General features: G+C 46.4%; 2 protein-coding genes and 1 long non-coding RNA gene across 3 annotated transcripts in view; 2 read left to right on the forward strand and 1 right to left on the reverse strand.

The window, feature by feature from the left end:
* Positions 1 to 17688, forward strand: part of LAMB4 (laminin subunit beta 4) — a gene marked incomplete at its 5' end in the record, with an annotated part of 45998 nt that extends 28310 nt beyond the window's left edge. The window contains 13 exons of the mRNA XM_084507270.1: positions 749 to 973; positions 2003 to 2223; positions 3430 to 3526; positions 4401 to 4776; positions 5148 to 5308; positions 8226 to 8431; positions 9348 to 9512; positions 11426 to 11579; positions 13408 to 13615; positions 14167 to 14305; positions 14513 to 14689; positions 15729 to 15882; positions 17345 to 17688. Of these exons, the coding sequence (XP_084363396.1) occupies positions 749 to 973; positions 2003 to 2223; positions 3430 to 3526; positions 4401 to 4776; positions 5148 to 5308; positions 8226 to 8431; positions 9348 to 9512; positions 11426 to 11579; positions 13408 to 13615; positions 14167 to 14305; positions 14513 to 14689; positions 15729 to 15882; positions 17345 to 17484 (2423 nt within the window). The 3' untranslated portion in view covers positions 17485 to 17688. The remainder of the gene's footprint in view (positions 1 to 748; positions 974 to 2002; positions 2224 to 3429; positions 3527 to 4400; positions 4777 to 5147; positions 5309 to 8225; positions 8432 to 9347; positions 9513 to 11425; positions 11580 to 13407; positions 13616 to 14166; positions 14306 to 14512; positions 14690 to 15728; positions 15883 to 17344) is intronic.
* A 1247-nt stretch (positions 17689 to 18935) lies between these two features.
* On the reverse strand, positions 18936 to 21625 carry LOC311431895. The gene is made up of 3 exons (XR_014689695.1): positions 21536 to 21625; positions 20388 to 20540; positions 18936 to 20057 (listed from the first exon to the last, which is right to left on the reverse strand). It is a non-coding gene; the product is annotated as an uncharacterized lncRNA (long non-coding RNA).
* Positions 21376 to 26529, forward strand: part of LAMB1 (laminin subunit beta 1) — a 40989-nt gene continuing 35835 nt past the window's right edge. Inside the window, exons 1-4 of the mRNA XM_084509842.1 lie at positions 21376 to 21539; positions 21671 to 21840; positions 23932 to 24067; positions 25991 to 26064. Coding sequence (XP_084365968.1) covers positions 21515 to 21539; positions 21671 to 21840; positions 23932 to 24067; positions 25991 to 26064 — 405 coding nt within the window. The 5' untranslated portion in view covers positions 21376 to 21514. The remainder of the gene's footprint in view (positions 21540 to 21670; positions 21841 to 23931; positions 24068 to 25990; positions 26065 to 26529) is intronic.

Below are 26529 nucleotides of genomic sequence, written 5' to 3' on the forward strand. Positions count from 1 at the left end.
TCCCACCTTCCTGTTACATTGGGGTGAAGGCACCAGGGAAAATCCTGCAAAATGGCCTAACTCCAACTACAGTTTTGTTCTCTACAACTTTCCAAGGAGGAGAAGTGGAGACAGAGGTGCTCATCTGTTTTCCCTCCTGTAAAGCAGCATTGGGGGAGGTTCAGACTAGACATTAGGAAATCCTTCTTTACTGAGAGGGTGGTTAGACACTGCAATGGGCTTCCTGGAGAGGTGGTTGACGCCCCATGCCTGTCCGTGTTTAACAGTCACTTGGATAGTGCTCTTAATGATAGGTTTTATCTTTGGGTCAGCCGCAAAGTAGTCTTAGAGTTGGCCTCGATTGTCTTTGTAAGTGTCTTCAAACTAAAACCTCTTCTCTTCTCTTCTCTTCTCTTCTCTTCTCTTCTCTTCTCTTCTCTTCTCTTCTCTTCTCTTCTCTTCTCTTCTCTTCTCTTCTCTTCTCTTCTCTTCTCTTCTCTTCTCTTCTCTTCTCTTCTCTTCTCTTCTCTTCTCTTCTCTTCTCTTCTCTTCTCTTTTCTCTTCTCTGTGAGAGGGATGTGTTTCCAACAGATTGCCGTATGGGAGATATAATTTTAATGGATCACAGGATTAAAAGGCACCAGTCTCAAACCAATGGGTATCTTCCATTCAAAATCTGAATTCGAACAGGCAGCCTTTTATTGTTACAAATTACATGACTCGATTGAATTCTCACCAGCCAGCACATCTTTACCTTTCTCTCCGACAGGCCGGCAGTGTGATGAGTGTCCTAGTGGGTTCTACAAAAACCCAGGAAGCCCAATGGAGGGCTGTGCACCATGCCCCTGTAACAACAACATTGACATGACCGACCCAGAGTCCTGTAACAGAGTCACCGGGGAATGCATCAAGTGTTTGCACAACACCCACGGAGCACACTGCCAGTTCTGCAAACCCGGTTATTTTGGCTCAGCCCTTGCTCAGGACTGCCAAAGTAAGTGAACAACAGCACTGCAATTGCATGTTATCATTGAGAAAAGATTGAAACAAATTAGGCTATAGGGAGAAGTTAGCCCTTAGGGGGATGATAAAACTAAAGCAGGCAAATGGAGCAGTATATGAGAGTCCTGAATAAATTTCTACCCAGTGATATGTATAACTGCTAATATGGTATCTATTAAATTCTATGTTTGTCATCCAAGTCTCTCTAAATCTTATACGGAATACCACTCCTAGGAAATGACTATTTGTGAACTGAAATCAGTATTAGCTGTCAGAAAAATAAATGTGCATTCTTCCCATTCAGGAAGGAATCAAAATTAAAGGAATCAAAGATAATCAAGAGCAATTCTGAGTTAGCCAGATGATCTCTTGCTGAGCTCCCTGCCTTCCCAGTTGTTTTGATGATATTATTAGAAATAGAGACTGTTCAGGCAGTTTAATAGACTGCATGAGGACACTGTCAATAACTCAGCATTTTGAAAGGAAAGGAAAGAGTGTAAGAACATGCAGGTTTCTTCACAAACATGCAGTTTCTTCACAAAGTTTCTCAAAGACCATTTTCACAAATGTGGCTGATTGAGGGTCTAATTTCTACAGGCCAGAAAAACATAAGTATTTTCAAGAAGCTCTTTTTTTTCTGGGATTCTCTGAAATATAGTACAAACCAATTCCTCATTTATTCTTGAAAGATGTCACCCAGAAATGGTTTAGCAAGAACTTTTGGCTCCTCAAAAGGAAGGCTTCTTATGTTACTCAGCTTGCCATTAAATGGGGGTTCCCACACTGTCCAGTGCCTACTGTAAATCAGTTTTGCCTTATCCAACATATTTAATATTTCAATATAATAAGATTCAAAATTCACTACACCTTCATTTTTATGCCTGTATTAAAAGTAGTAAAAGCTCCCAGTAAGTTTGTTCAAAGTCATGTTTCAAGGCCAAGCTGTGCTTTATGTACAATTCTGATTTCCCATCAGCTATAGCAGCATCTGCTGTAGTAATTGTCCTTTTTTTTCTTTCAGTCTGCACATGCAATCTCACAGGTGTCCTCCCTGCCATGTGCCCAGGGAGGGACGCAGCCTGCCTGTGTGACCCAGCCACTGGTGCTTGCCCCTGCCTGCCCAACGTGGTGGGCATGATGTGCAACCAGTGTGCGCCTGGCTACTGGGACCTGGCTAGCGGAAAGGGGTGTCAGCTCTGCGACTGTGAACCGAAAAACACCCAAAGCAACCAGTGCAACCAGGCAAGGAAATTACTCTGCTCTCTAGGAACTGAGATGGTGACATTTTGGCCTGGCACGGTTGGGACCTGCCCCTATGAGAATGTTTTTCTGTCTTGCACCCTGAAAACAACGAGTCTTTGGAAATTTGCAGTTGTTGCAACCAGGCTTGAAGTCATTACATCAAACGTTCTATTCTGATATTGTGACTTCACTTGCAAGCAATTTCTCTTTGCTTGTGTGTTTCTTTGCAAAGTGGATTGTAGAAGTAGAAGAGAAAATGATACATAGGAAAAAATGCCTCATAAACATACGTACAGGGAAAGAGGAAGTCCAGGCTTGGGCCCAAGAGACTTGCATGTATTTTTTTTAAGTGTTTCCTTTCATAAAGTAGCAGCTGTTGCCATTGCATTAATCATGCATTATCAATCAGACTGCTGGAGTATCTTTTCTCACCTTTAATTCCTGTGCACTTTCTAGAGCAAGAATGTAGAAAAAATAAAACAATGCTGCAGAATAGAGAGCTAAAACTGTGGTCCCATGGAGAAAACTGCAATTTTGCTCTTGACTTCATGGCCCCAGGACCTAATGCCAAGCTCTTGCTGATATGCTTTCACATTTTCCCTTCAATATGCCTTCTGTTTGTTCTGGTTTATTTAGCGGATTTATTATTTTTCCCAGGAAATGTAGCTCTTAACATGACAGAACTACACCACTACTGCTTTTCTGAGTTATACCAGTTATCAGAGCTGTAATTCCCTGCAGTTTAATTTTGCTGCTGAATTCCAAAATAAATTTTCTAGGGCAATGTGCATAGTATACCCTGGAGGTTTTCTGTTACAGCTAATATATCATGTAGTTAAAAGTTGAAATGTTAAGCTTTTTTCAAGCAAAAATAAGACATTAATCTGTTTTGCAAAAGAAAAAAAAATCCTCTTTCAGATAATAGTCAGAGGGTGAATTCTCTAAGATCATCTGTAGGCTGGACCATACAAAACTTTTCATATCAGTAAAGAAAAACCAACTCTCCATGCCCACTTTGTTTTCATGACCTTCAGGAGGAATATGGGAAAACAACATGTATAAACCATGTTTTTTGCAGAACATATGGAAGCTCTGTTGCTGCAGTCCCCATGCAGCTGTATAACAGAGCGAAAAGGAAACCCAGCAAATAAAGTCTGTCCAGTCGTTCTGTGTGGGCAGCTGTTTAATCCTGACCTCTCTTTACAGCTTACAGGCCAGTGTCCATGTAAGCCTGGCTATGGTGGAAGACGTTGTGACGAATGTGAGGAAAATTACTTTGGCAATCCCCAGGTGCACTGCATTTGTAAGTATTACTACGTGGGGACAACCAGATTAGAAATTGCTTCAAAAAGAACGTTTGGCTCGTACATTCATAGAGGAGACAGGACTTATATCTAGAGAAACAGACTTTATTACATTTGAGTGTATGAGATGGATAAAATTGTTTATATTATTTATCAGTACTTTTCCCTCTGCAGTTATGACGTGAATATGGATGCAAGAGGTAAAGAAGAGATGTTAGACATGTAGTCCCCTTCACTCTAACTTGAACACTGGTTTCACCCTCTGCTGTTTAGAAATGGCCTACACTAGCTGAAGGCTGCAGAAGTGGCGTGTAGTGCAGCTCTCAACAGACAGCTCCCCAACCCAGGGAGTACCAGGGTGAAGTTTCGGGAGAGCTATATCTCACCTGACTTTAGCTGTCCCAAAGCCAGGGACCAGGTCTGAACTCCTCTGATCAGTGTTGCTGATTTCCAGGTTGTTCAGGCTGGTAAGTGTCTCCAAATAATATTTTATGTCCATTTTTTGTCGTTCAGATCGGATGTTAGGAAAAGGTTCTTTACTGAGAGGTGTCACAGAGACACAATGCTAGAGGAGCAGAGCTGCACACAGTGGGGGAAACCTCCAACATGGGCAAAGGAGCAATTAGCAGTAGAATCACATCAAGAAAAAGAAACCCCATGTACCAGTGGTCTGCTCAGCAGGATAATGTTGATCCATTGATCGACATTGGTCATTAATCAATGATTAATGTTGACCCAGCCTAGCAGGCTCAAACAGCAGCAGAGAGAACCAGTTTCTGTTTGCAGTGTTGAAGCACACAATCGGGTCTCCTGTATGTGCTACTCCTGCAGAGAAGGGACAACTGTGTGTGACTTGCTGTCCCTTTCCTGCAGCATGTGCGTGTAACCTGGAGGGAACCAGCCAGCCCCAGTGCGACAAAGCCACCGGCGCGTGCAACTGCCGTGCTGGTGTCACGGGGTGGTTCTGCAACCAGTGTGGCCGTGGCTTCGAGAAAGACTTTCCCTCTTGCCGTCAGTGTCACCTGTGTTTTGATCAGTGGGACGCCGAAATTACTGCCCTCGCCCAGACTGTTCAAGGGCTAATGAGGTTTGCTGCAAGTCTGGAGGATAAAGGAGGACGAATGCCCAGCTGTGACATGCGCTTCAAAGCCTTTGAAGATGCCATTTCTGAAACTGAACAAATTTTGAAGCATCCTGTTCTTTCACTGGAGGCACTCGCAGGCATCAAGGATTTTCATGGCTATGTTCAGTAAGAGTTGGCTGCTGCGTTAAAACCTCTTGGCTAAGAAAGCAATCTTCCCCCAAACTTCACCAGCCTTACCTTTCCTTACCCTTACCTTCAAATCCTGTTTCTGATCAGCACACAGATGTTGGAGTGCGAAGTCACCGTTTCCAACAGATCTGTGAACAAAATAATCTTTATATATAATACCCCCCCACCCCAGGCATGTACTTAAATGCAGGAATTTTCCAGTTCCTAAAAGATTCCTAAATAAGCCAGTACAAGTAAATGTTTCTGATCATTTAGAAATTTATCTTGTCATCTAAAATATCGTGTATCTCAGTTGCAGTTTAAGAACATTTCAGTCTGATTACTGACAACTGTCATTTCCCTTGTAGAGAAAAAGTTGCACAAATGGGTCCCCTTCCTAAAATGCTGTATGAATTTCCTGACCTTAATGAGAACATTGAAGATATTAGGGAAGAAGCTGACCTTGTCTACAAACTTCTACAACAGAAAAGACATCTGCATCACAGTTTTCATTACTTGAACCTCAAAGGTAAGTCAGCCAGTAATTAACTGGAATAACTAAACACATTCCATGAAATTTCACAATGTTTTGAACCATTGAACCACACATTTCAAAGATCCCTAGATTTTAGTTCCATATGGTAGAGAAAAAATGCAAATACTAAGAACATCGTTATACTAATTTCCAGACTCTCTTTTGTCATAAAATGCCATGACTTCTAGAATCATAAATTTCAGATGCATGCACCAGGGTCATCTCAGTCAAAAATCCCATGAGTCCTGATGTTTACATCAGGATTTCAAGGCCACCCAGTTTCACATTATAGACTCACAAATCATACAGTAGATGAGCAAAAGATTTTCTTTTTCACTGCTTCTGACTCCTGTTGCTCTTAGCAATACTTAAAAAATGTACAGCAATAGTTTGTTTAATTAAAGCAGAGAGTCATAGTGCAACTTCTCAGTGTTCCCATGGGAAAAATGCAGGACTTTATGTGGTAAGGACCTCGCTCTCCATCATCAAAAAATGTGAAATCAGAACTGAGTTGTTTGACATTTTTTAAATAATTACACCGTCTCTGCTAATGGCAGTAAAGACATTGTCACAGGCTGAATTCTGGAGAAAGATGGGAATGTATCAGTCAGGGATCTTGAGCAGATACTAGATCATCTACAATGGCAAATTTTCGGCAGTGTACACTCTGCCAAATGACCAAAGAGATGGCTGCCAAGACATGAACCCCCAGAAGACATGGTAAGCACTGCAGAAGACACCAGCTACAGGCAGTGCACCCCCACTTTGAGTTCCTCTGTGTTTTGTTTAAGCAAGAAGAAAATTGGACTAAAAAAGATCGAATAAAATGAGGGAAAGGTCAATGGAATGTAAAGCCAAGGGAAAGGAAGAGGGAAAAAGAGGGATTAATTAAGATTTAGGGCTCCCTGCACTGTTGTGCTTGGCAGTGCCCCCAGGCCCAGCTCCTCCACTCGGATCCTGCACGAGAGGTCAGCAGCTCTCCCAGGCACTGAGTCCCAGTTTGATCGGGTCTTGTGCTGACTCTGAGGAAAGCAGGAAGGCAAAGAGACAATAAATCCCAATGAGATCAGTGGATGCACAGCTGAAGCATCCGCACTGCTCTCTGGTCATGTTCCAGTTCCGCTTTAGCTTTTGGCCTCCAGAGGCAGATAAACAGCCCTATAAAAAGCACACGGGGGTGTGGGGAGGGGAAGACCTTGAATATAAGTTGAATTGCTGGTTGGAACCACAAATATTCATTGGTCCTGCTACCAAACATCTAGCAGCACAGAGACCACTTTTCCCTCAAGACGACCATCTTCCCTGATGTCTGGGAGAAAGCCTGGTTCCCTCTTCCTTTCTTCATTCCAGGACCAGCAGCAAATCCTAGCAATGGCTCTGCCTGCTTTGTCCTGACCAAAGCAAGTAGGGTAGAGCAGGATGGAGGACATGCCATGTACCCCATCTGGGGCACATTTGACACTTGTGCTCCAGACACACATGGGGAATGGGCTCCTACCTACCTATCCTTGCAGAGGATCAAGTGAAATGAGTTCAGAACTCTTCCTGAGCTCCTCATGGGCATACACTCAGCTGCCTGACCTGGAAACGTCAATATCTAATGATGAATTAAAATCCCTGGAAAAAACAAAACGCACACGTCCTTAAAAGAAGGCTTGCAGCATATGAAATCTCATTAAATAACCTCCTCCAGCCTTGGCCCCTGGCTTTGCAGCCACTGTGGCATGGTAGTGTGGTGAGTGTGCCTTCCTAGGCTGTTAATCAAGCTATGTTTAACGTAAAGGAACTTGGAAACTCTACAGCTCCATCACAAACCAAGCATGAAAAATGTATTTGGGCCACTTAATGAAGAGCTGAACCACTGTAAAATATTCCTGCAATGGAAATGTTGCATAGAAAACAGCCGCATGCTTAGATATGGAGTCACAGCAGCCCCTTGCCAGGTATTTCGTATTAGTATCTAACTTTAAACTGCGCGTTGTTTCCAAGAGTTACGAGATAAAACAAACAGCTCTGCTTCCACATAGTAATTAAACATTGGTCAGCTTCAGCCAAAGCAAGGCCAAGAGCTTTAATGCCTGGTACAAAGCAGTCAGGACTTGATGAGAGTCTTCTTACTGACTTCAACCAGTAACTGAGCCATTATCAGCACAGAGGGATGCTAGTCAATGACCTCTCATGCTTTTTCAGTGCTGACACATCAGTTCTGGCTCATTGCACATACTTCTGCATGGGGATGTGCAGAAATCTTTGGGTTCCCTGGAGATCTGGGAAGCCTTGATAGCAGCAACTTCAAATTGTGAGTTTCACAAAAGGCCTGAGTCCTTTCTTTAGGCTAAAAAATGTTTTAAAAAATCATTAAAAAAAAAAAAAAAAGAAAAAGAATATTCTCCATGCCTTTTGAGTCTCTCCTAGAGAAAAAGCTTACACTAAGTAAACAAGAAAATGCTTGTTTCTTGGCCTACAGGCTTATCATGGAAATGCATTTTTTTTTAGCACATCAGTCCTGCAACTGAATTTTTCCAGAGCCAAAGAAAACTCATAAATTCCCATTTGCGATCTACATTTTGGGTTTAGTTAAGCTGACTGTTTAACTTTTGGGTACTATGCTGAACAAGGAGAGGACAAATGCTTTCCTGAGGCACAGATCCAGTGCATTTGCGTCTATTTTAGAAGGCTTTATGAGTATCAATTCCTGTTTGGTAGCTGGCTGAGTAAAGGAATTAAAAATCTGCCCGAGGAAATCACAGTTCCTGTCCCTCCCTGCTGTCATCAGTGTCATCACACATCAACCACCAGTGACACAGACTTAATTATTTGTCATTCACCATTTGTCTAGAATTCAAGTAAATGCATGAATTAAATGCCACCAAAATACATTTCGTACTAACCACTATTCCTATTGCTGTAGAGGCCATCAGCAACATTAGGAAACACTTTGAAATGTCATTGCTGGCAGAAGAGAAAAGCAGTGGGACAACCCCAGTCATAAGATACTCAGAGTACACCAGGAACAGCACGCTCGCTGTGATGGGCCAGCAGGCCTTGAAAGGAAGCAATGTGCTGGAGCAGCTCAAGATGATCAAGATCCCTGACATCCAAAACTTAAATGAAAAGGTAAGCGCTGCGGGTTTTTAACAGGAAATAAATAAAACCAACTTTTTTTTTTTTTTTTTGATGCTGCTATTAGTTTTTGCTTTAAAAGGGTGGTTACATGCATTTTAAATCTGGAAAAGTCCACTTTCCTGGCATGGGCGTTCAGTCACGTCAGAAACAGCTGTACCTCTCAGCTGTGGTTGCTACCACCCTTCTGGAAGCTACTGCTCCCGGGGAAAGCCCACCAGGAGGGACTGTTTCAATCTCAAGCACTTTCTAGTCTCAAGAGGACTTCCGTGTAAATTCTAAAAAAATAACACCAACCTCCACCATCTGTGGCTTAATCTAAGCAGAGCAACTTTGCCCTGGAGTGGATGAGGAATGTTCACTTGTCCTTTGCAGCACCTGTGGGACGGGAAGGCCAGGAACTGTCTGCTGGGCAGCAATGAATACCTGACAGCATCCATAGCCAACACTGACATCTGGCAGAGCACATCCACCTCAGCCTTTAGTCTTGACTGACATCTGTGTCAAAATACGTAGAGGCCTAGGCATGGTACTGTGCTCTGTGAGACGTGATCTGGGTCCTTCAGAACAAACAGGATGGGTTTGGATGCCCCATGGACTGGATATAGCCAGGGGACAGTTTCAGTCCTTTTGTCATAGAGTGAAACAAAGCTCTACATATAACACAAAGAGCCCACAAAATGGCTCCTGCAAGGAGGAGGTTGGAGCTGGGGGCTGCCATTGCATTCTTTGGGTCAGGGAAAGGGGTCCTGTTACAGTCCATGAGCCTGTCTTTGGAGATATTAAACTGTGTGTTTCAGGGAAAATCCCATGCAATGTTCAACGTTCACATTATGCCCAACATCCTTCCCACAGGAGGTTATTTCAGATGCCCAGAGGAGTCCTGACATGAATATCTTCTTTATTTCAGATCTGTGGGGTGCCAGGGAACCTGCCCTGTGCTGCAGCAGCCTGTGGTGGTGGCCCAAACTGCAGCGGAGCTCTTCCCCTCTCCTCCTCAGCCTTCAGGAAGGCTGAGGAGACTGCTGTCCTGTTGACCAACTTGACTACTCAGCTACAGGAACCTGAGAATCAGGTACGCATATCAAACTTATATTTGTTTAATGCAATGGGCAGAGGATGGGAAACAGGGCATTCCCCTCTGGGGAAACACCATGCATGAGCAGTGTCCTGTCTGTGAGTCCACAGTTATGCTAAAACCCTCAAAACCCAGGGAGTTTTGTGCTTCCCACAGCATTGCTGTCTTTGCAAAGTAAGCTTTTCCTCTGCTCTCCCTGGATGCTTTGTCACATTAGGGCGGAAAAGCTGTTCCTGGGAATCAGAAAAGGCCAATTTGCTTCTAGAACTTATAATCAGAGAGGGAGCTGAGGACTGGGGTCCTGCCACCTCCCTTCACAGGGATGGAGTTGGCTACATCACAGCCAGTCACCCACACTCCTTTTATAATCAGTGGAAATTGTCAGACAACTCCATCTTCATTTTCTCCATACCAGCTATATGTCTGTCGTTGCCTGAAGGTACTGGTTTTCTGTTTTATTTTTTTTCACTTTTCAAGAACGGCTGGCTTAGATTTGGATGGGTGAATTGTGGATAGCTAAATTGAGCAAAGATGTAGTAGTAAGTCCCAAATCTACAAAAACTCAGCTGCTCCTTGGACAAAGAGCAGTGAGCTGGTCATGGACTCCATCCCAGCACAATAGATGTATCATGGGTCAGTGCCGTGAGTATTAGAGGCAGTCCCACCAAACAACTATGTCTATCAATGCCTTCCTCCTCCTCACAACTTCCAAGATCTCATGGGTCATGGTGTCCTGTGCCTATGGAAGTTGGTAGCATGAGGCTAGTGTTGTCTATAATTTTATTGGGAAAGGTTGAAATGGAGCCCTTTGTCAGTAGCCTGAGCACAGCCCACGTTTATTGCATTGATATTATTGCTCTGCATATCATTAAGCTCAATTTATACAGCTTCATTTTACTATTATGGTTGCCATTAAGGAATTATTGCAGATAATTTCAAGCTGAAGCTTTTCTTCCCCCCCCTCCCCTCTCATAATGTTTATAAGGGCATCGAGTATTTGGCTGCTCCACTTTACTACAGAGGAGCACTGAAAATAACTCAAAGCATGTCCAATGCACATGTGCAAAGGAAGCAAAACAGACAAGTCCCCAGATGACAACGAAGACAGTTTGTTCTCATTAACAATCAGAGAGAATGCCAGTTACAGTGATAGGCAAAAACCATTTTCCAACAGAAACATCATTCTGCTGCGGCTTTGTCCCCTCCCTGCAGGGTGTCTGGGCATCCATTTCCTCCTTCTAGAGTCCACACAACATTGCTCTGCAGCTATCAGGGGGAGAAATGAGCCATCAGGGCACACACTGAGGCCCCCAAACATGCAGGGACAGCAGTGAAGTAAAAACATCATTGTTTTTTTTGCTTCCTAAGGTAACAGTGAATCTCTTCCCTCCATCCCTGTGCATTTCCTTAAGAGTAAAGCACAGCCCCCAGCAAAGCAAAATACTGTTGCAGTTTGGTAATTAAGCTAATTACTAACTAAAGATCAGTTAAATAATCAAATATACTAATTTAATGGCAAAAATTAATTTTAAAAGACAATCATTAATTCTAGCTTTTTTACTTGTGTCATTTTAAGAGCATTTTTAGCAGCAATTCCAGTGTGAAAAGGCAAATGAAATTATATGCTTTTTCTGTACTGAATCTGATCAATGACACGGCGCAATACTGCAACAGAAAATAAGTCAGCACCTTCTTTTAGAAACAGAAGTGGTTGTCTTTTAGTTTTTTTCTAAGGCCAAAGGCCATGATGTAACAGCTTTCAGAGCTCCCAAAGTGGTCTCCTACTACAGATTTTTCAAAAGCTCAACAAGTGACTCCAGCTGAGGCTTGTATCAAAAGTACCTGTCAGAGCTCAACTTGCCAAGCAATGATATACAGCCTCCAGAAAATGGCACTGCTGTTTCTGATAGTATTTCCAGGTTGAAAGCATCAGAAAGATTGCAGAAGACACCAAGCTGAAAGGTTCGCTGTTTAATGGGGAACTGGAGAGAGCTAAGAACCAGATTGAAGTTGACCAAGAAATCACAAAGGAGTTCATCAAAAAAGTGAAAGACTTCTTGATAGGTAAATATGCAAGGAAAATTCTTTCTGACTCTTTATATATATATAAGTATATATATTTCAATGTAATGTTAACATAACAGATGGCTAGAAAGTGGTCTAGCTGCAGGCATATCAAATTTCTTGTCTACGTCCTGATCTGTGCATCTTTTTTTGATTGTGGTGTTCCTTTTTCCCAGATGATGGTATTTTGTACTAATTTTCCCATAGATTGCTATGTTCTGATTGTCATCTTTTATTAATTTACTTAATTTGAAGCAGGCAAGTAATTCCCTCGGTTCCTGGTTCATCTGAGAAAAGGTCCGCTAATGTAATTTCATATAACATATAACATCCAGGCATCTTCAATGCACCCTCAAATTGTTATTCCACCCTCTTCTTCCCGGCCCATAAATAGAGGCTCTCTGTAGGGAGCGTGGGAATTAGGACACAAATTGACAAACTGCTCCATCTTCTCCGTAAAACTGTAACTTGAGGAATCAAAGGATTCTGGTAGGACTTCAGCCCTCACAAAAAAAAAAAAAAAAAAAAAAAAAAAACAATACATGCCCTAAAACTTTTTCCACCCTCACAATTGCAGAAATGTCTTTTACCAGACGCACATAAAAGGAGTTTAACTGTGTTAGTATAATCTCTTGGATGTAGCTGATCTCATAATTCTCTAAGGACTGCATGTTGGCATTCCTTTGGCATTCATACCTCCATATCCAAACAGCAGCGAGGGAGTAAGGGCAGAGGACTTCCTTTGTTCAGGAACACTGAAGTTATTTTTCTGAATTTGAAGGAAAAAGTCAATTCAAGTCCGTAGTGGACTCGTATTTTTATTTGGTTGCAACTGAGAATTTCATCTTTGGCTCTTCTTTTATGTGTCTTAGAAGACATATGGTATTTACTAATAATTGTAAAGGATTTATTCATCAATTTTTGGTTTGTAAATTGAAGTTTCTGCACCATAGCAGCTAAAATGCGTACAATTACATCAAAGCTGCTGTACTCTACAGCAACGGGCATAGTGGTTTTAGATTAATGCATTCTGACAGAAGATAGCTCTCAGAAATACTTGCCTGGTTGCACAGTAACTGCCTTTTATTTAATTCTTGGGAAGTTACTTTGGAGAGTTAGCACAAATGTAGCATGTTTCAACTGCCTTATCACCTCAGGTCTTGTCTACAAGGGGAAGGGAGCAGAAAGCAGAAGTGATGATGGGACTTTGCAAGGCGTTAGCTACTCAAACCCTGAGTACCTGCACCTCAGCGCAGTTTGTATTGGGGTGAGAGCATTTGGAAGAGGGGTTGTTAAAGTATGTTTTTCCTACTGTAAATTCCCATCCCATCTCAGTCTGTCCCAAATTCCCCTCTGCAGCTGAGCTTTCCTCATTAAGCAGCGGAGGAACCACTTTCTGAGCACTGTGGCAACTCCAGGGAAGGGATTACTCCCACCAGCTGGCTTGGAAAGCTTCCTTCACACCCCGGTCTCCTCAGCGCCTCTTTGATCTGGGGACCGAGGGAGAAATGGGCTCTGACACATCTGGCTGTGCCTCATGCCGACTTAAAACCTTCCATGGGTTCAGTTCTGCATCAGAATTTTAATAACCCAGTTCAAAGTGGGTTCAAATCCTCAGCTCAGTCAGCTCTGACAACACCAACAGCAGTACCTGGAAGCGTTAATATTAAATCACAAAATGTCGGAGATAATTCTCTTACCCCCTTGCTGTGCTTGTCAGCTTTATTCTGCCACATAACTCGACGTCTAGGCAACCCTAACGATCCTTTACATTTTGCTGGGAGGAAGCCTCCACTTCAGACCATCCCAAGCTCAGTTTCTGTTGCAGATGAGAGCGCGCCTCCAGAAGACATTGAGAAGGTGGCGAGTTATGTCCTGGAAATCAACCTGCCCCTGACTCCACGAGAGCTAACGAGCATGCTTGGCAAAATCCAAAGCATTATGGCCCACTGTCAGAAGTACAAACTGAACGCAAGTAAGAGAAACAGAAAAATGGAAGCGGCTCAGACACTGCTGGGGGACGCACAAGATGCTGAGTGAGTAGGCTGACTCCAGCTGAGATGGCACTGCATGCTGAAGGACTGCTCCGTACCCCAGGCACTCAGTGTCCTGGGAACTCTGGAGGGAAACTCCAGATTTCAGCACATTTCAGATTGCCATTTTGCACCAGCAAGCAGCCATGTTGGCCTGGGCTGCAGGATCTGATCTGCTGCAAGAGGTGGCAGCTCCCCAGGGCTCCTGGTCCTGCCTGCTGAATGCAAAGGACCAAGGCAGCTACACTTCCATGTGGGTCATTACACCTGGTTCACTGGGAGGCTTAAATATGGGTGAGGAAGAAGAGCCAGAACTGGGGAGGGAGGAAATATGTTCACCTCATAAGTGAGCTTTCCTTACCAGCATTGCACTCCCATACAAGGCCCTTTACTGGCATTGTGCTTTGCCAGCTAACAAATCACACTTTTAATAGCTGCTGGTGGACTTGAAGGAACATTTCTGCCCGTGAGCATGGGTGCATTTGCAACATGTTCTTGCTTTGCCTCCTCTCCACACCACAACACTACACACACTTTTATTTTTCCTTTTTCAGCAAAGCAGCTAAAGCTCTTCCACCTGTGCGTGAAATTAATGAGAAACTAAAAAATGCTGTGAGCTCCCAAGGACGCTCCAAAAACACCTTCATAAAGTTGAATGAAGAAATAAAAGGCATCAGAACACAAATCTCACAGGTATCTTGCTTTAAATCTTTTAATTTATTTGCAACACACATCTTAGAAAAAGATGGTTCATCTCAAATTTTCCTCAACATATATGTAAAACTAAATAAAACCAGAATGTGTCTCAGATACAATTTCAGTACCACAATGTATAAGGGTCTCCTCTTGTTTATCAGTTGTCATTCACCTCCTTCATTACCAAGCCTCCTTCTGTTCTAGACTGAGAACCAACTGAACAAGACAGGCGATGAACTCAATGACTTTTCAGCAAAGCAGTCCAAAGTGGAAGATGGAATTGCCACGTTGCGGATGAAAATGCTGATGAACAGGAATCAAGCTATGAGTGCAAGAGCAGGGGCAGACGCAGCATTCAAGCGAGCTCAGAAAATTGACAACGTAAGCCATTCTGTCACAGATTAAAGGAAAAAAAGGTTGCGTACATGTTTGATACTAATTTTGATTCAGAATTGTAATTGTGCTACCTTGCTCTCCTCAAAACTCTAAGCTGTCCTTATGCCACACAGTGTGCAATCCCCCAGGTTAAGTCTAATTTCCTTATTGCTTTAAGGTTTCTAGAGGTTCTCCAAACTTCTGTTTGCTTGAATGAAAGAAAACACATTTCTCTAGCTACTCTGTGACATTCTTCCTCGCTCTGTGTATAAGACTCGTAGTCACCATGGGCACCAGTAAACACAACAGAGCAAATCACAAAACCAAATATTAAAATATGTGAGCGATGGAAGCAGTCTGGCCATTCATCTTGTGCTGATCTCCTTCAGGGAAAATTGTGGTGGGAGTTATGTGGAGGTTGTGGCTGGCTGCTGCTCCATAGCTCCAGTTTTTGAGGCAGCTGAAAATTTACTAAAATGCTGTGTGAACCAGCATTTCAGAACCAGGTACCCACAGCTCTGAAGGGAGAACACAACTACGTGGCCAGGTTATAAGAAACACAGTAGAAATCTAAACTGCAGCCTCCAAGGCACCCTAAATCAGCATGGAATGGAGATAGCCAGTAAATATTCCTACACCCAAAATTGTTTAAAAAATCAATACTACAGGTAATTCATTCCATTTGATTCAAGCTTCATGGAAAATAAAAGAAATCTACAGAAAAGGCCTATCAAAAGAAGTAGTAACAGCCTAAGTTTTAAAAATCTTACACTGTATTTTCTTTACATCCTCACCCTCCATTGACACTCTAGATTGCTCCACTGGCAGTGTGTTTAATCAAATTATACCTGGTTTTGCAAAGCACTGTTCAATGTATACTTATTATGGATTTCTTTTTTTTTTTTTTTCTTTAAATTTAAGAGATATTAAGTTTGGTTCAAACAGGATATTCATATACCAAAACTGTCTAAAAATCACCTTGGGTATGCCAGGTTAATTATGAGGTGCTGCTTCTAAACCAATAAATGGTTTTTTTTTGTTACAGGAATTTGCTGCCATTAAAAGGAAGTACACCATTCTTCAAGACAGGCTGAAAGACAAAGGGCCTCCTAAAGCAACTCTAGCGAAAGTGAAGCAGCTGAAAGAAGAAGCGGAAAAACTGGCTGAAGAGATTGAAAAAAAAATTAGAAGAGTAACAGGTGGTGTTCTCCCTTTCATAGTGAGCAGCAGAAATTGTGGAACTTTAACTGAAAGCCATTCTGAGATACCAGCAGACTAGATTCACTTGAAATTGGGTTTAAAGCAATTTAGCTAGTGAAAATCCATGCTTGAAGCTTCTCAGTTTCCCAGTAGTTGATTTGCTTTGGCTTATGTACATTTTCTGACATACATTGGTTGCTATAAGCAGAGGTCAAGAGGTGTGCACAGAGGGACTTGCAGTGATTTGACTCGGGCAGTAGAAAACTAGGACAAGCACAAAATCTGTGCCACCTGTCCCAGGATCTCAGATGGGCTCTGAAAAACTTAGCTGCAGCTTTAGCTGGGAGCTTTGATTTATGTCCTTGCTTTGGGCATTTGAGCCTTCAATCCTTCCTCTGCATTCTGCCTTTTCTTACATGACCGGACTGATGACTTATGTTACAGAGAGCTGCATGGAGCTGTCTTTCCATCAGAAAAGAGAAGGCACACATACATGTGCAGACCAAATCACTGCATCTTGGGTGTCAGTTTAACCCCCCTGGCCTCAATTCCTTGATTTGATCACAAAACGTCTGGGCAGACAGGTAACTTTGCCCGTCCAGCTTTGCCTGAGAAGGAAAACATTGAAAAAAGTTTTGATTTTAGGTCAGGGGGTCATCTGTGGCTAACACTGAGGGGCCAGCATGTGTCAGGATCTGGCCTATTAGCACCCTGCCCCTTCTGGTGGGTGAGGGTCTGAGACCTGCAGGAAGGCAAACTTCCAGTATGGCTCATGTAATTGCATGGGGGGAGCTAATTCTGCTTGTAATGAAGGTCTGGGCAACTCCACTGGGAATCCTTCAGCATAGGATGCTGCTCAACATCCAAAACCTACACTTAACATCTGCAGAACTGAAGCAGAAATTGCACCCTGGGAGCAAATCCTTCAGGGCAGGAGCTGAATAAATATTTTGAGCAGATACTTTGAGAAGAAGCATTAAAAGCACTCCAGTCCCTCCAAACACCCAGGTGATAGATGAATTGGAAACGGGCAGTGAATAATGTGTTGTTGACTCGCTAACAATATGTTCTCATCGGTATAGCTTCACAGGGACCAGCAAAAAAACAGTAAAGGAGGACGACCTAAGGCCATTACATCCAATTTTTCTAGGCTTTACACACATGGACGGACATGCTGTTCCTCTCAGTGTTTCCATTTAAACAACTGCTTTAAGAGCTCCGTGTCCTGCCCCATCCTAGCTGATGGACAAAAGCACGTGCTGAGAAAAAGCTGTTTTAAGGCTGTCCTGTTTCTCTTGCTGTCCAGAAGCCAGGCTTTTCCCTCCAGTTGCATATATAACATTCCCCATTTGCAATGGGCTTGTTGCCTCCAGAACTGCTGGGAAAAGGAGCACAGTTAATCCCTGGATTTTACTTACACAATAAATATGTGTATCACTGCATGTCACTTTGCTCTTACAGATTTGGAGAAGAAGCTTCAGGACCTGAATCAAACCAAGCAAGACAAGGCAGAGCAACTCAGACAACTCGAGGAGCAAGTGATAGCCATCACAAATGAAATTACAGAGCAGGAAAGCAAGTATGCAACATGCAAAAGCTAAGGGCTGAGCAGACCATGAGGTAAAGTGCAACTCAGTCACCTCCTGAGCATGGGGTGGCCATCGTCTGTACATAAATCTGAAGGTGTATGCAGTATTTTGGCACAGGGAATAATGTAACTTTCTCTTGTTTTTTTTTTTTTTTTAACCTGGTTGGGTATATATGGGAAGAGGAAATACCTTTTAATAAAACACCTGATGAAGTAATCAGGATGCTGTCCTGGAGGGGTCTCAAAACCACACTGCTGCCCACAGCCTGGGACTTCTCATTGCCTGGGGTGGGAATGCAAAAGGGGGATTTCTAAGAGACCTCCAGATAAGTTCCTCAAAGAGCCTCCCAACACCCTCAGTCTCACTGCTGAACCCCACAACAGCCTGGGGCTGCATGGGGACGGTGATGGGGCCACACAGATCATAGGATCACAGATTCACTGAGGTTGGAAAGCCCTCCAAGATCATCTGGCCCAACCACCCCCTACCACCAATGTCACCCACTAAAACATGCCCCTAAGCACCACTTATGATGGGCTTCTGCAGCCATCCCTGCTGACAGCCAGCATCTCCCCCATGGTACCACCTCTCCCCGATCCCCATCGCCTTGCTGAGGCAGATCAGGGACCTCCAGCAACCCCTGACCATGAGGGGGTCCCCAAATATTCGCCAAAACCACTCCTCAGTGCTGGGCCACCTGAAGAGGTGTGTGACAGGGAGCAAAGTCCCCAGTGCCCACTGGATGGCAGTGCACAGATGCTCAATACTGAAATCAGCTCCAACCTCGCTTCTCCTCCTGCTATACCTCTTTTTTTGTGTGTGTGTGTTCAGTGAGGGGTTGCCCACGATTTTCATCAATGCAGCCCCCACACGGTGCTGCACAGGAGTCAGGGTTCACACCGCTGTGTCTTCTAGCCACACACAACACCACAGGATTTGTCCTAAATTTTAGATTAGAACTTGTGTTTCATATAACAAGGAGGCTGGGGATAGGTAAACACTACAGGAGGGCTGGGGTTTTAAAAAGACCGGGCGGAGGAAAACCTCCATTTCGAAATCCTGCCCTGCAGAGTAATGCTGGCTCTTCCTCATCAAAATGAGTCACCTTGTCCCCTTCTGGACTGCCTGACACCAGCCCCAGAGAGCCCAGAGGCAGCCCTGTGCCAGCAGCACGTTCAGAACAAGCCTTACCTGAGGGCACCCTCGTGTTGATCCATCAAAGATAAAACCTCCACAGTTAGGAGAGCCAAAGCAGCACCTGCACGTGGTGGGGGGCTCAGCTGGGAGCAGATCTCAGGGATGTTCCTGGAGCTCCAAGCAGTGCGTGCTTGCCACGTGCACTACCCGTGTAGCAGCTCCTCCTGTGAAAATGGTTGGGCCAAATTAAAACCTTGATACAATCTAGCAACTGCACCTGGATGCAGGTGTGCGCAGAATTTGTGTTTTACCTTTCTTTTTCCTGAGTTTTAGCACTTTAAAAAAATCACCTGTGAGGTGCAAGGTTTCTCTGCAAGTCCCCAGGCTGTAATCAGACGAGCATATGACAGATTGACTTTGCCATAATTAAAGGGAGCACCTCCACCAGCCAGAAGGCACAGCTCAGCTAGCTGCTCACGTGAAGGTCTCCAGGTAATGCCAGGGAAGGAGCCTGGATTTCCTGCAGGTTTGTGTGGCTGCCACACTGCACCTGAGCAAGGCAAGCTGGAGCTCTCACATTAAAATTTCAATTGTGTATAAAACAAAAGTGCTTCATTCATGGCTTCAAAAACCTGAATTCACAAGCAGAAAGCTGACGAATTTCCTCCTAAAATGCCACTGCTGGCTGGGCTGCTCAGTGAGGTGGTTGCCACACGGCTGCCAGGATGAAATGTCCTTGAACACAAGGCAGTAAAACAGGCCTGGAGAGGAAAGGTATCCGTGGGAGGAACAGAAATTGCTGGGAGAAAAGCAGGAATGGAAAGAAAAAAGCCTGCATGGAGTCCCAGTTGTGTGCTCAGAGCACACCAACCAAGCAGGACGGGTTGCCACAGGCCACCAGGTCCATTTGTGGCAACTTCTGAGGTCTAAAACTGTGTAGCATTCCCCGCTGGAAGTGGCACAAAACCTTTTAAGGTGTTTTTGAAAAGTCAATCTGTGTGAAAATGCTTGATCTGGATCAAAACCACTTGTTTGTAGCTCTCCCTCCCAGTTCCCTTTCTTGTGGATAGAAGTGGCTTCCAAAAACTGTTTATTGAAAAAAATAATAATGAAAAAGGGATCGTCTTACACAGCATTTTGACTTCAATGATATTAAGCACAATACAAACAACATTTAACCAATACCACATACTATCAGAGACATTTAATCAAATATTTCACCAGCTCTGTTTGCTGAGCACTCAGCCACTGCGGTGGTACAAGAGAACAGGTAGTAAATTGGGTCCCACTGAGGTCAGAGACAACTCCAAACTTTGGTTCTTGGAGGAAACTTGCAGCCACACAGAAGCACAACACCAGCAATGCCAGCAGCCCGACCACAGCATGAAGTGCTCCAAAGAGCCAGCTGAGCCCATTTAGATTCAGGGAAGGACAGCACTTCTGCAAGGCTAAGAAAGAGAATAAGGAGGAGAATATTTCAATAAAAAAATAAAAATAAAATGAAAAAATATGGGACAGAAAAGAAGCCAGTGGAAGTGAAACACGCTGCTGTGGCACAGGGAGGATGCTGCGGAGCACCGCTGCCTTTCTGCTGTTTACTGGTGCAGCTCGCCAACCACAGAAAAGTAAAACATTTCTTCTGAGTAAGACAAACATATTTGTTGTATTGACACCTAAATGCAAAGCCAAGCTGTGAGTTACATGACAGGATTGTGAAATTCTGTGAGTTTTGTGAATCCAAAAGACCACATTGCAGAAGAGGTTTAGAATAACAACACCTGCCCAGGCAGCTAGAATGGTTTAATTTCCTGGGCATCTTTAATGAAATTCAGCCACTGCTTCTTCAGTCGAAGGCCCTGGGTTATGTTTCGGACGTGGTGTTTAACCTTTAGGGCAAGTCGCTTGCTATCTCTCTGTTTCTGCTTACCCATCTGTAAAACGAGGGTGAGCATATTTACCCAGCGGCAGGGTTTTGTGGCACACACAGCCCGCCGCGTGGTTCCATTCAGGGACCGCAAACAGCGAGGGCAAAGTGTTCCCGAGGCACCCCGGTGCCTGGTGAAGGTTTACACACCAGCTCATGTGCTACGTGTGGGCTACAAAACTCACGCAGACCGACTCGGGCGCCCATTTCGGCGTGTGCTGAGCCAGGGCTGTGCTCTGGAGCCCTCCATTTCCCACCTCCACGCTGGTTTCTCCATTTATCTCAGAGCATCAGGAGGGCAAACACAGGCAGACAAAACCCCACTGAAACACCAAACGGTTTGGTTCGCCCCAACATCTCCATCCCAGCACCGCAGTGGTGCCTCGACCTAATGGCAAACGGGCTGGTGGCCCCTTGGGCTGCTTGGTGGCCATCGAGCGCCGCACGCGGTGCCTGTGGCCCTTCACCTCGCCACGCAGGGTGGCCCCCTTCATCCACCCTTACGGGGTGCTGAGCCCCCCCAGCACCCCCTGAAGGGCTGGGGACCCCGGCATGGAGGCAGAACGGGGCCGAGCACCCCCAACCCCACAGCGCTGCCCCACATCAAGCCCGTCCCGCTGGCCCCGTCGGTGGTGCCCGCTCCATCGGGGGGTCCTGGGGAGGGTTCTGGGGGGGGTCCCCCTCGCCCTAAGCGCTCCCCCCGGGCTTCCCTTTTCCCCGCAGCCCTGGCAGCAGCGGCGAGAGGGGAAGGGAAGGGGCCGGGCCGGGAGCTCGGCGGGGAGGGGACGAGGGGGAGGGCCGGGGGGGGCCGCCCGGCGGCTCGGAGCCGCTCCCGGGGAGCCGCGGCGCCTGCGTGGAGCCCGGTGGCGGCGGGGGAGGCTTCCGGAGCGGGGGTCCGGTCCCGTCCCGTCCCGTCCCGTCCCCTCCTGTCCCATCCCGTCCCGTCCCGACCCGACCCGTCCCGTGCCGTCGGTGCTCGCCATGCGGCTCCTCCCGCTCTACCTCGGTAACCACCGCCCGGCCCCGCTCCCACCGCCGTCGGGGCAGGGGGCTGCGGGCTCGGCTTCACCGCGTGTCCCCCCTTCTTCTTCTTCTTCTCTCCCTTCTCCCCCTGTCTCCCACCCCCCGGCCCCGCAGCGCTGTGGGTGGCGGCGGCTCAGGAGCCCGAGTACAGCTCCGGCTGCGCCGAGGGCAGCTGCTACCCGGCCACCGGCGACCTCCTCATCGGCCGCGCCGCCCGCCTCTCCGCCTCCTCCACGTGTGGCCTCCGGCAGCCCGAGCCCTACTGCATCGTCAGCCACCTCCAGGTGAGCCCCCCGACGGCGAGGGGGGTGCCCGGGGACCGGCCGGTGGCACCGAGCGACCCCCGGAGCCCCCCGAGCCCCGACGGGGAGGGGGACGCGGCGGGGACGGGGACGCGTTTGGGGGAGCCCCCCCGGGGCTTAACGGGGAAGAAACCCCGGGGTACGCCCACTTAACACTCGGTGTAAGTTTAATTAACACTGGGTGTAAGTCCGATTAACACTCGGGGTAGGTTCAATTAATGCTCGGGGGGGGTTTCAGCCTTAATGCGGAGCCGTCTAGACAGCTTCCTGACGGCAAGTGGTGTGTAGGAGCCGGTTGTAATGGCTTGGCGGCTGTCCTCATAATATAATTACATCTGGATGGTCTCCGGGTGAAAGCAGGCAGATCGGCTCGGCTGGTGGAAGGCAGAGAGGTTTTTAGGATTTAAGAGACGGCTATAAGGGAGTATTGAAGGTCCTTGAGACAGCAGGGGTAGGGGACGGGACCGGGATCTCCGCTGGGTTAGGTGGAAAGTGAGGGAATTGCCCCAGGCTGAAGTGGCTGCCGAGACAATGGGGACGGATCCTGACACCGGGAAGGAAAACGCCTCCCGTTTGTGCCCTGAGGTTACAAATCTCCCCGCCACACGGTTTTACCACGCTGCCCTGTCTGCCGGGGGTAATTCTGGGTTTAACACAGCCTTGCTGCAACATTTTCGGCATATGTTGGGATTGCTTTCTTTGCATCTCTCCTCCAGAGAAGTAACAAAGGCGCCTTGTTAGTTTTATTGTCCCAGAAAACGCTGAAGTTCCCAGGTGGTTTATGTTAAAACGCGCTGCCTCAGATGGTTTTAACGTGCCCTCGTTCCCGATCTCACAGCCCCGTTTCAGTGGTTGCCTGGTATTTCCGTACTGTGAGTGGTACTGGGGAAATCTGCCAGGCTGTGGGTGCAGGAAGGTGCCCCGTAACCACACGGGGCCGAGCACTTTGCAGGACGGGACCTTTCGGTGTTGGGCAGTGATTGGGTGGGAGAAGGACGAGTGGCTGCAGGGGGCTGAGGCTGCGGCATGGGACGGAAGAGGACGGGAGGGGACGGGTGCCTTCCCAGCCCCACAGGACTCAATGAAATAGTAAATCCGCATGGCACAGACCTGCCAGCTCACGTGTTCCTGGCTGGCAAAGCACCACGCGTTCGTCTCCCCAGCCATGCTGCAGGGATGGAGCCCGCAGCAATCGGCTGCTGCCGTGCCAGGGCTGAGAGCCCCTGCAGTGTTAGGAGCCCCTCTGCCCCCCCCTGCACTGCCACACCTGGGTTATTTGGGGCAGAAACCCTCCCTTTCGGTTCAGCTCGAGTCTTACCTTGCAAGCTTTGCATGGTTTAGGCAGCACTGTGTAAAAATAGTGCACATAGCACTAGTCACAGTGGGTTTTTGTCCTTTTGGTGAAGAAACGCTTGTCCATTTTCCCAAAAAAGCACGTGCCAGGCTTGCGCCCAGCTGTCTTGTAGGGTGTGCAGGCTGGGGTTGCGTGCATAGCTTCAGATTGCAAACATGTTTGAAGGTGCCTGGATGCGGTGTAGGTAGGAGCCTGAAGAGCTGGATTCAGCATAGAGCTAACCCCACAGGAAAAAGAGCCGGTCACTAAATCACCCATGGGCTACACGAGCACTGAGCCTGCCTGGAGATGTCCCTACAGTGGAGAAGTTACATCTCAAAGCCAGCTCCTAAAAGCAGGGTTACATCACTCAAGTTTTTGAAGGTGCAGTTTTGCGTGCGTACATTTCAGTTCAGGGATTGTCTGGAGATGCTGCCGCTGGTTGTGAGCTCTGCTGGGGAATCGGCATGCAGGCAGGGATTTCCTGAACCCTCAGCGTGCTCTCATGGAAACACAGTGTATGGAATTCCTGGCATAGCTTCCACCAGGCAATTTGCATTAATGCGAAAAGGTAAATACACTTATCAATTAAAAAAAAACAAAGCCAACACCACACCTTCGATGCCTCCTGCAGGCAAAATTCAGAGGAATGTGATATGGATGGAAAATACTCTTATCTGCAGGAAACAACTACTGCCCCGTGGATAAAATTGGTAATGCCAGTTATCTTGTTGTTTCAGGAGGACAAAAAATGTTTCACATGCGATTCAGAGGATCCCTTCCACGACACCCTCAATCCCAACAGCCACCGCATCGAAAACGTGGTCACCACGTTTGCTCCCAATCGCCTGAAGCTCTGGTGGCAGTCAGAAAACGGTATGCAGCTTGGTGGGGAGACGTTCCCTGGGCTGGGAGTTGCTTTCCCTTCTTTTGTCTGCGGGTACCTCCGCGTCTGCTGTTAGCTCAGGGCTGGTAATTGCTGCTGTGGGAGGGATCGTGCTGGTAGCAGCGGGCTGAGTAAAGCTGGCTGCTTTTGTGTGCCCGTAACGAAGCCCCGCGAACCCTCCAGGAGTGCTGGAAAGAGCTCTCTCCTGCTGCTCTGTGAGAATCCTTTCCTAAAAAGAGAAGTTTCCCACCCCGGCTCCAGATCTGCCTCATGTTTGGGCAGAGGCAGCGGCGCAGCCTGCCAGCGGCGAGCATCCCAGGGCAGCGCTGCCAAGCCAGGAGGCGCCGCAGGGCTTCCCCACGCTGCTGGGGGAACCGGGGGAAGGAGGTGGGCTGGGGGCTGCAGGGCCGTGGTCCTGCCCTCAGACCTCCACCTTCCTGCTTTCCCTTCCCCAGGCACCCTACATTCCTGTACTCGCGTGCCAAACGGTAAAATGAACTCCAGAAATGAGCCAGCAATTTTTATTTTTTTTTTCACAATATATTGCGTGTCCGTTTGGTGGCCCTTTATTTTATTTTTCACCCTTCCTCTGCCCTTTTTTTGCTTTTATGGTTTTGCTTTTGGCGGGCTTCCCTACACAAAGCGAGGCATCTAGATTTTCATCCTGCCCTAAAGCCTTAAAGCCAGATGGACAGGATGGGATTTCTGCAAAAGCAGTGGCAGGAACTATCCGACTCTACGTTAAAATAACATGGTAATACTTGTAACATTTCTGTTGTCCAGTAAAGAAAGATTTTCTCTAAATCCTTTTTCTCTAAATCCTTTTTAACCATTTCTTTTTAACAATGTAGATCAGACTGGCGAGCTGCTCATCTCTAGTGGCTCTCTTGTAGCGTTCCAAATAATTCATGTTTTTTGCAACAAGCTTGGCAGCACTCAGACAGAAAAGTTCTTAGCGCATAAGGTCATGAAAATGTCCTTCAAGAGTGAAAAACAAATGATTCTTTCTGTCCAATTCATGTTTTCTTCCACTCAGGCACACAGCAGAAGGGACCATCACTGCACACTCTACATGAAGTCACAGCTAGTTGAAAATTTAAGTGTTTTATCAGTTTGTGCTTGTCATTTCTTAGCCTTCCTCCTCTCTGCAAATCTCACTGGATTTTTGTTTTGTTTCTAACTTCAGCATAATTAGTGTCCAGCTGTTCTGAGAGGTCTTTTCACATGGCAAAGTAATATTTCTGTTTTGCTTCCTTTCTGCACAGTCTTTGACTGTAGGTAGTTGTGCAGCACAGCTGGGAAAACCTTTCACTTGTCGTGGTTTCCTGCGGGGGCAGGGCAGGGCTGAGATAGCTGGCTTAGGGGTACTCCAAAAAACAGGTTATAAAGAAACAGTTCCTGCATCTGGATTAACAGGAGAATCCAGAGTGAGAGAAAAAAGATGGGGAACAGTCCCTACCAGCAGTCGGTGAGATTTGGGGTGCCAGGGCTGGGTTGCAGCCCCCATGGGCTGTGTTGTGTGAGGACAGCGTGGGGCTGGGCTCAGCATCCTCGCCCTTACCAGCCACCGAGCACCTTGGTGCCAGGATGCAGCCTGTAGCAGTCCTTGTCTTCATCCTACATCTGGCAATGTTACACGCTCTGAGATCACAGCAGTGCAGGCTCACGCTTCGGTTTTAGCTGCAGGGTGTCTCTGCAGGTGGTGCATGGCACTCCCTGTGCAATACGGTCCTCAGCAGCCCCTTTCTGTCTCCTTGTACCTTACTAAAGCACTAAATCCCTTTTTTGACATCAGATCCAGACGGCAAAGGGAAGAGGCCCTGTGCCACCAGAGCACAGGGCCTCAGCAAAATGTTGCTGCAGAGGCTGGCGGTGTCCTTGATTGTTGCAGTTCCTTTGCTCTGCCCCTGCAGGTCTGGAAAATGTGACTATCCAGCTGAACCTGGAGGCCGAGTTTCATTTCACTCATCTCATCATGACCTTCAAGGTAAGGACACCACGGCCTTACGCACACCCTCACTAGGGGCCCTGCACAGAGCCCCACAAGTCCCCTAAAACACAAGGAAGCGAGAGTCCTTTGCATCCAGGTGATGTTTGGGACAGGGGCTCTGTTTGAGCTGTTTAGCCTGATTTTTAGATCTGTCAGCCATTAACTCCTGAAGTCATGCAGGAGTGACTTGTGACTTGAGTTGTGTTTAAACTTCAAGTGTGGGGCCGCAGAAGGAGTCACACAAAATCCTTGCCGTTTGCCTCTCTGCAGTGGTTGTGTTGCTAGAAGATCATTGCCTAAGTCATATAGTAGCAAGGGTTTTTATTAAAAAAAAAAAAAATAAAATTGGCCATGCTATCAGTTTTCATTTGGCAAATGTAAAGGTCTTCAGGAAGAAGAAACATCTGTACACAAAGTGTCTTTGTTTCCTTCCAAACAGATGTCTTGGAATGGCAGATTGTG

This window comes from Aythya ferina (genome assembly GCF_964211825.1).
Source record: "Aythya ferina genome assembly, chromosome: 1".
Lineage (NCBI taxonomy): Eukaryota > Metazoa > Chordata > Aves > Anseriformes > Anatidae > Aythya > Aythya ferina.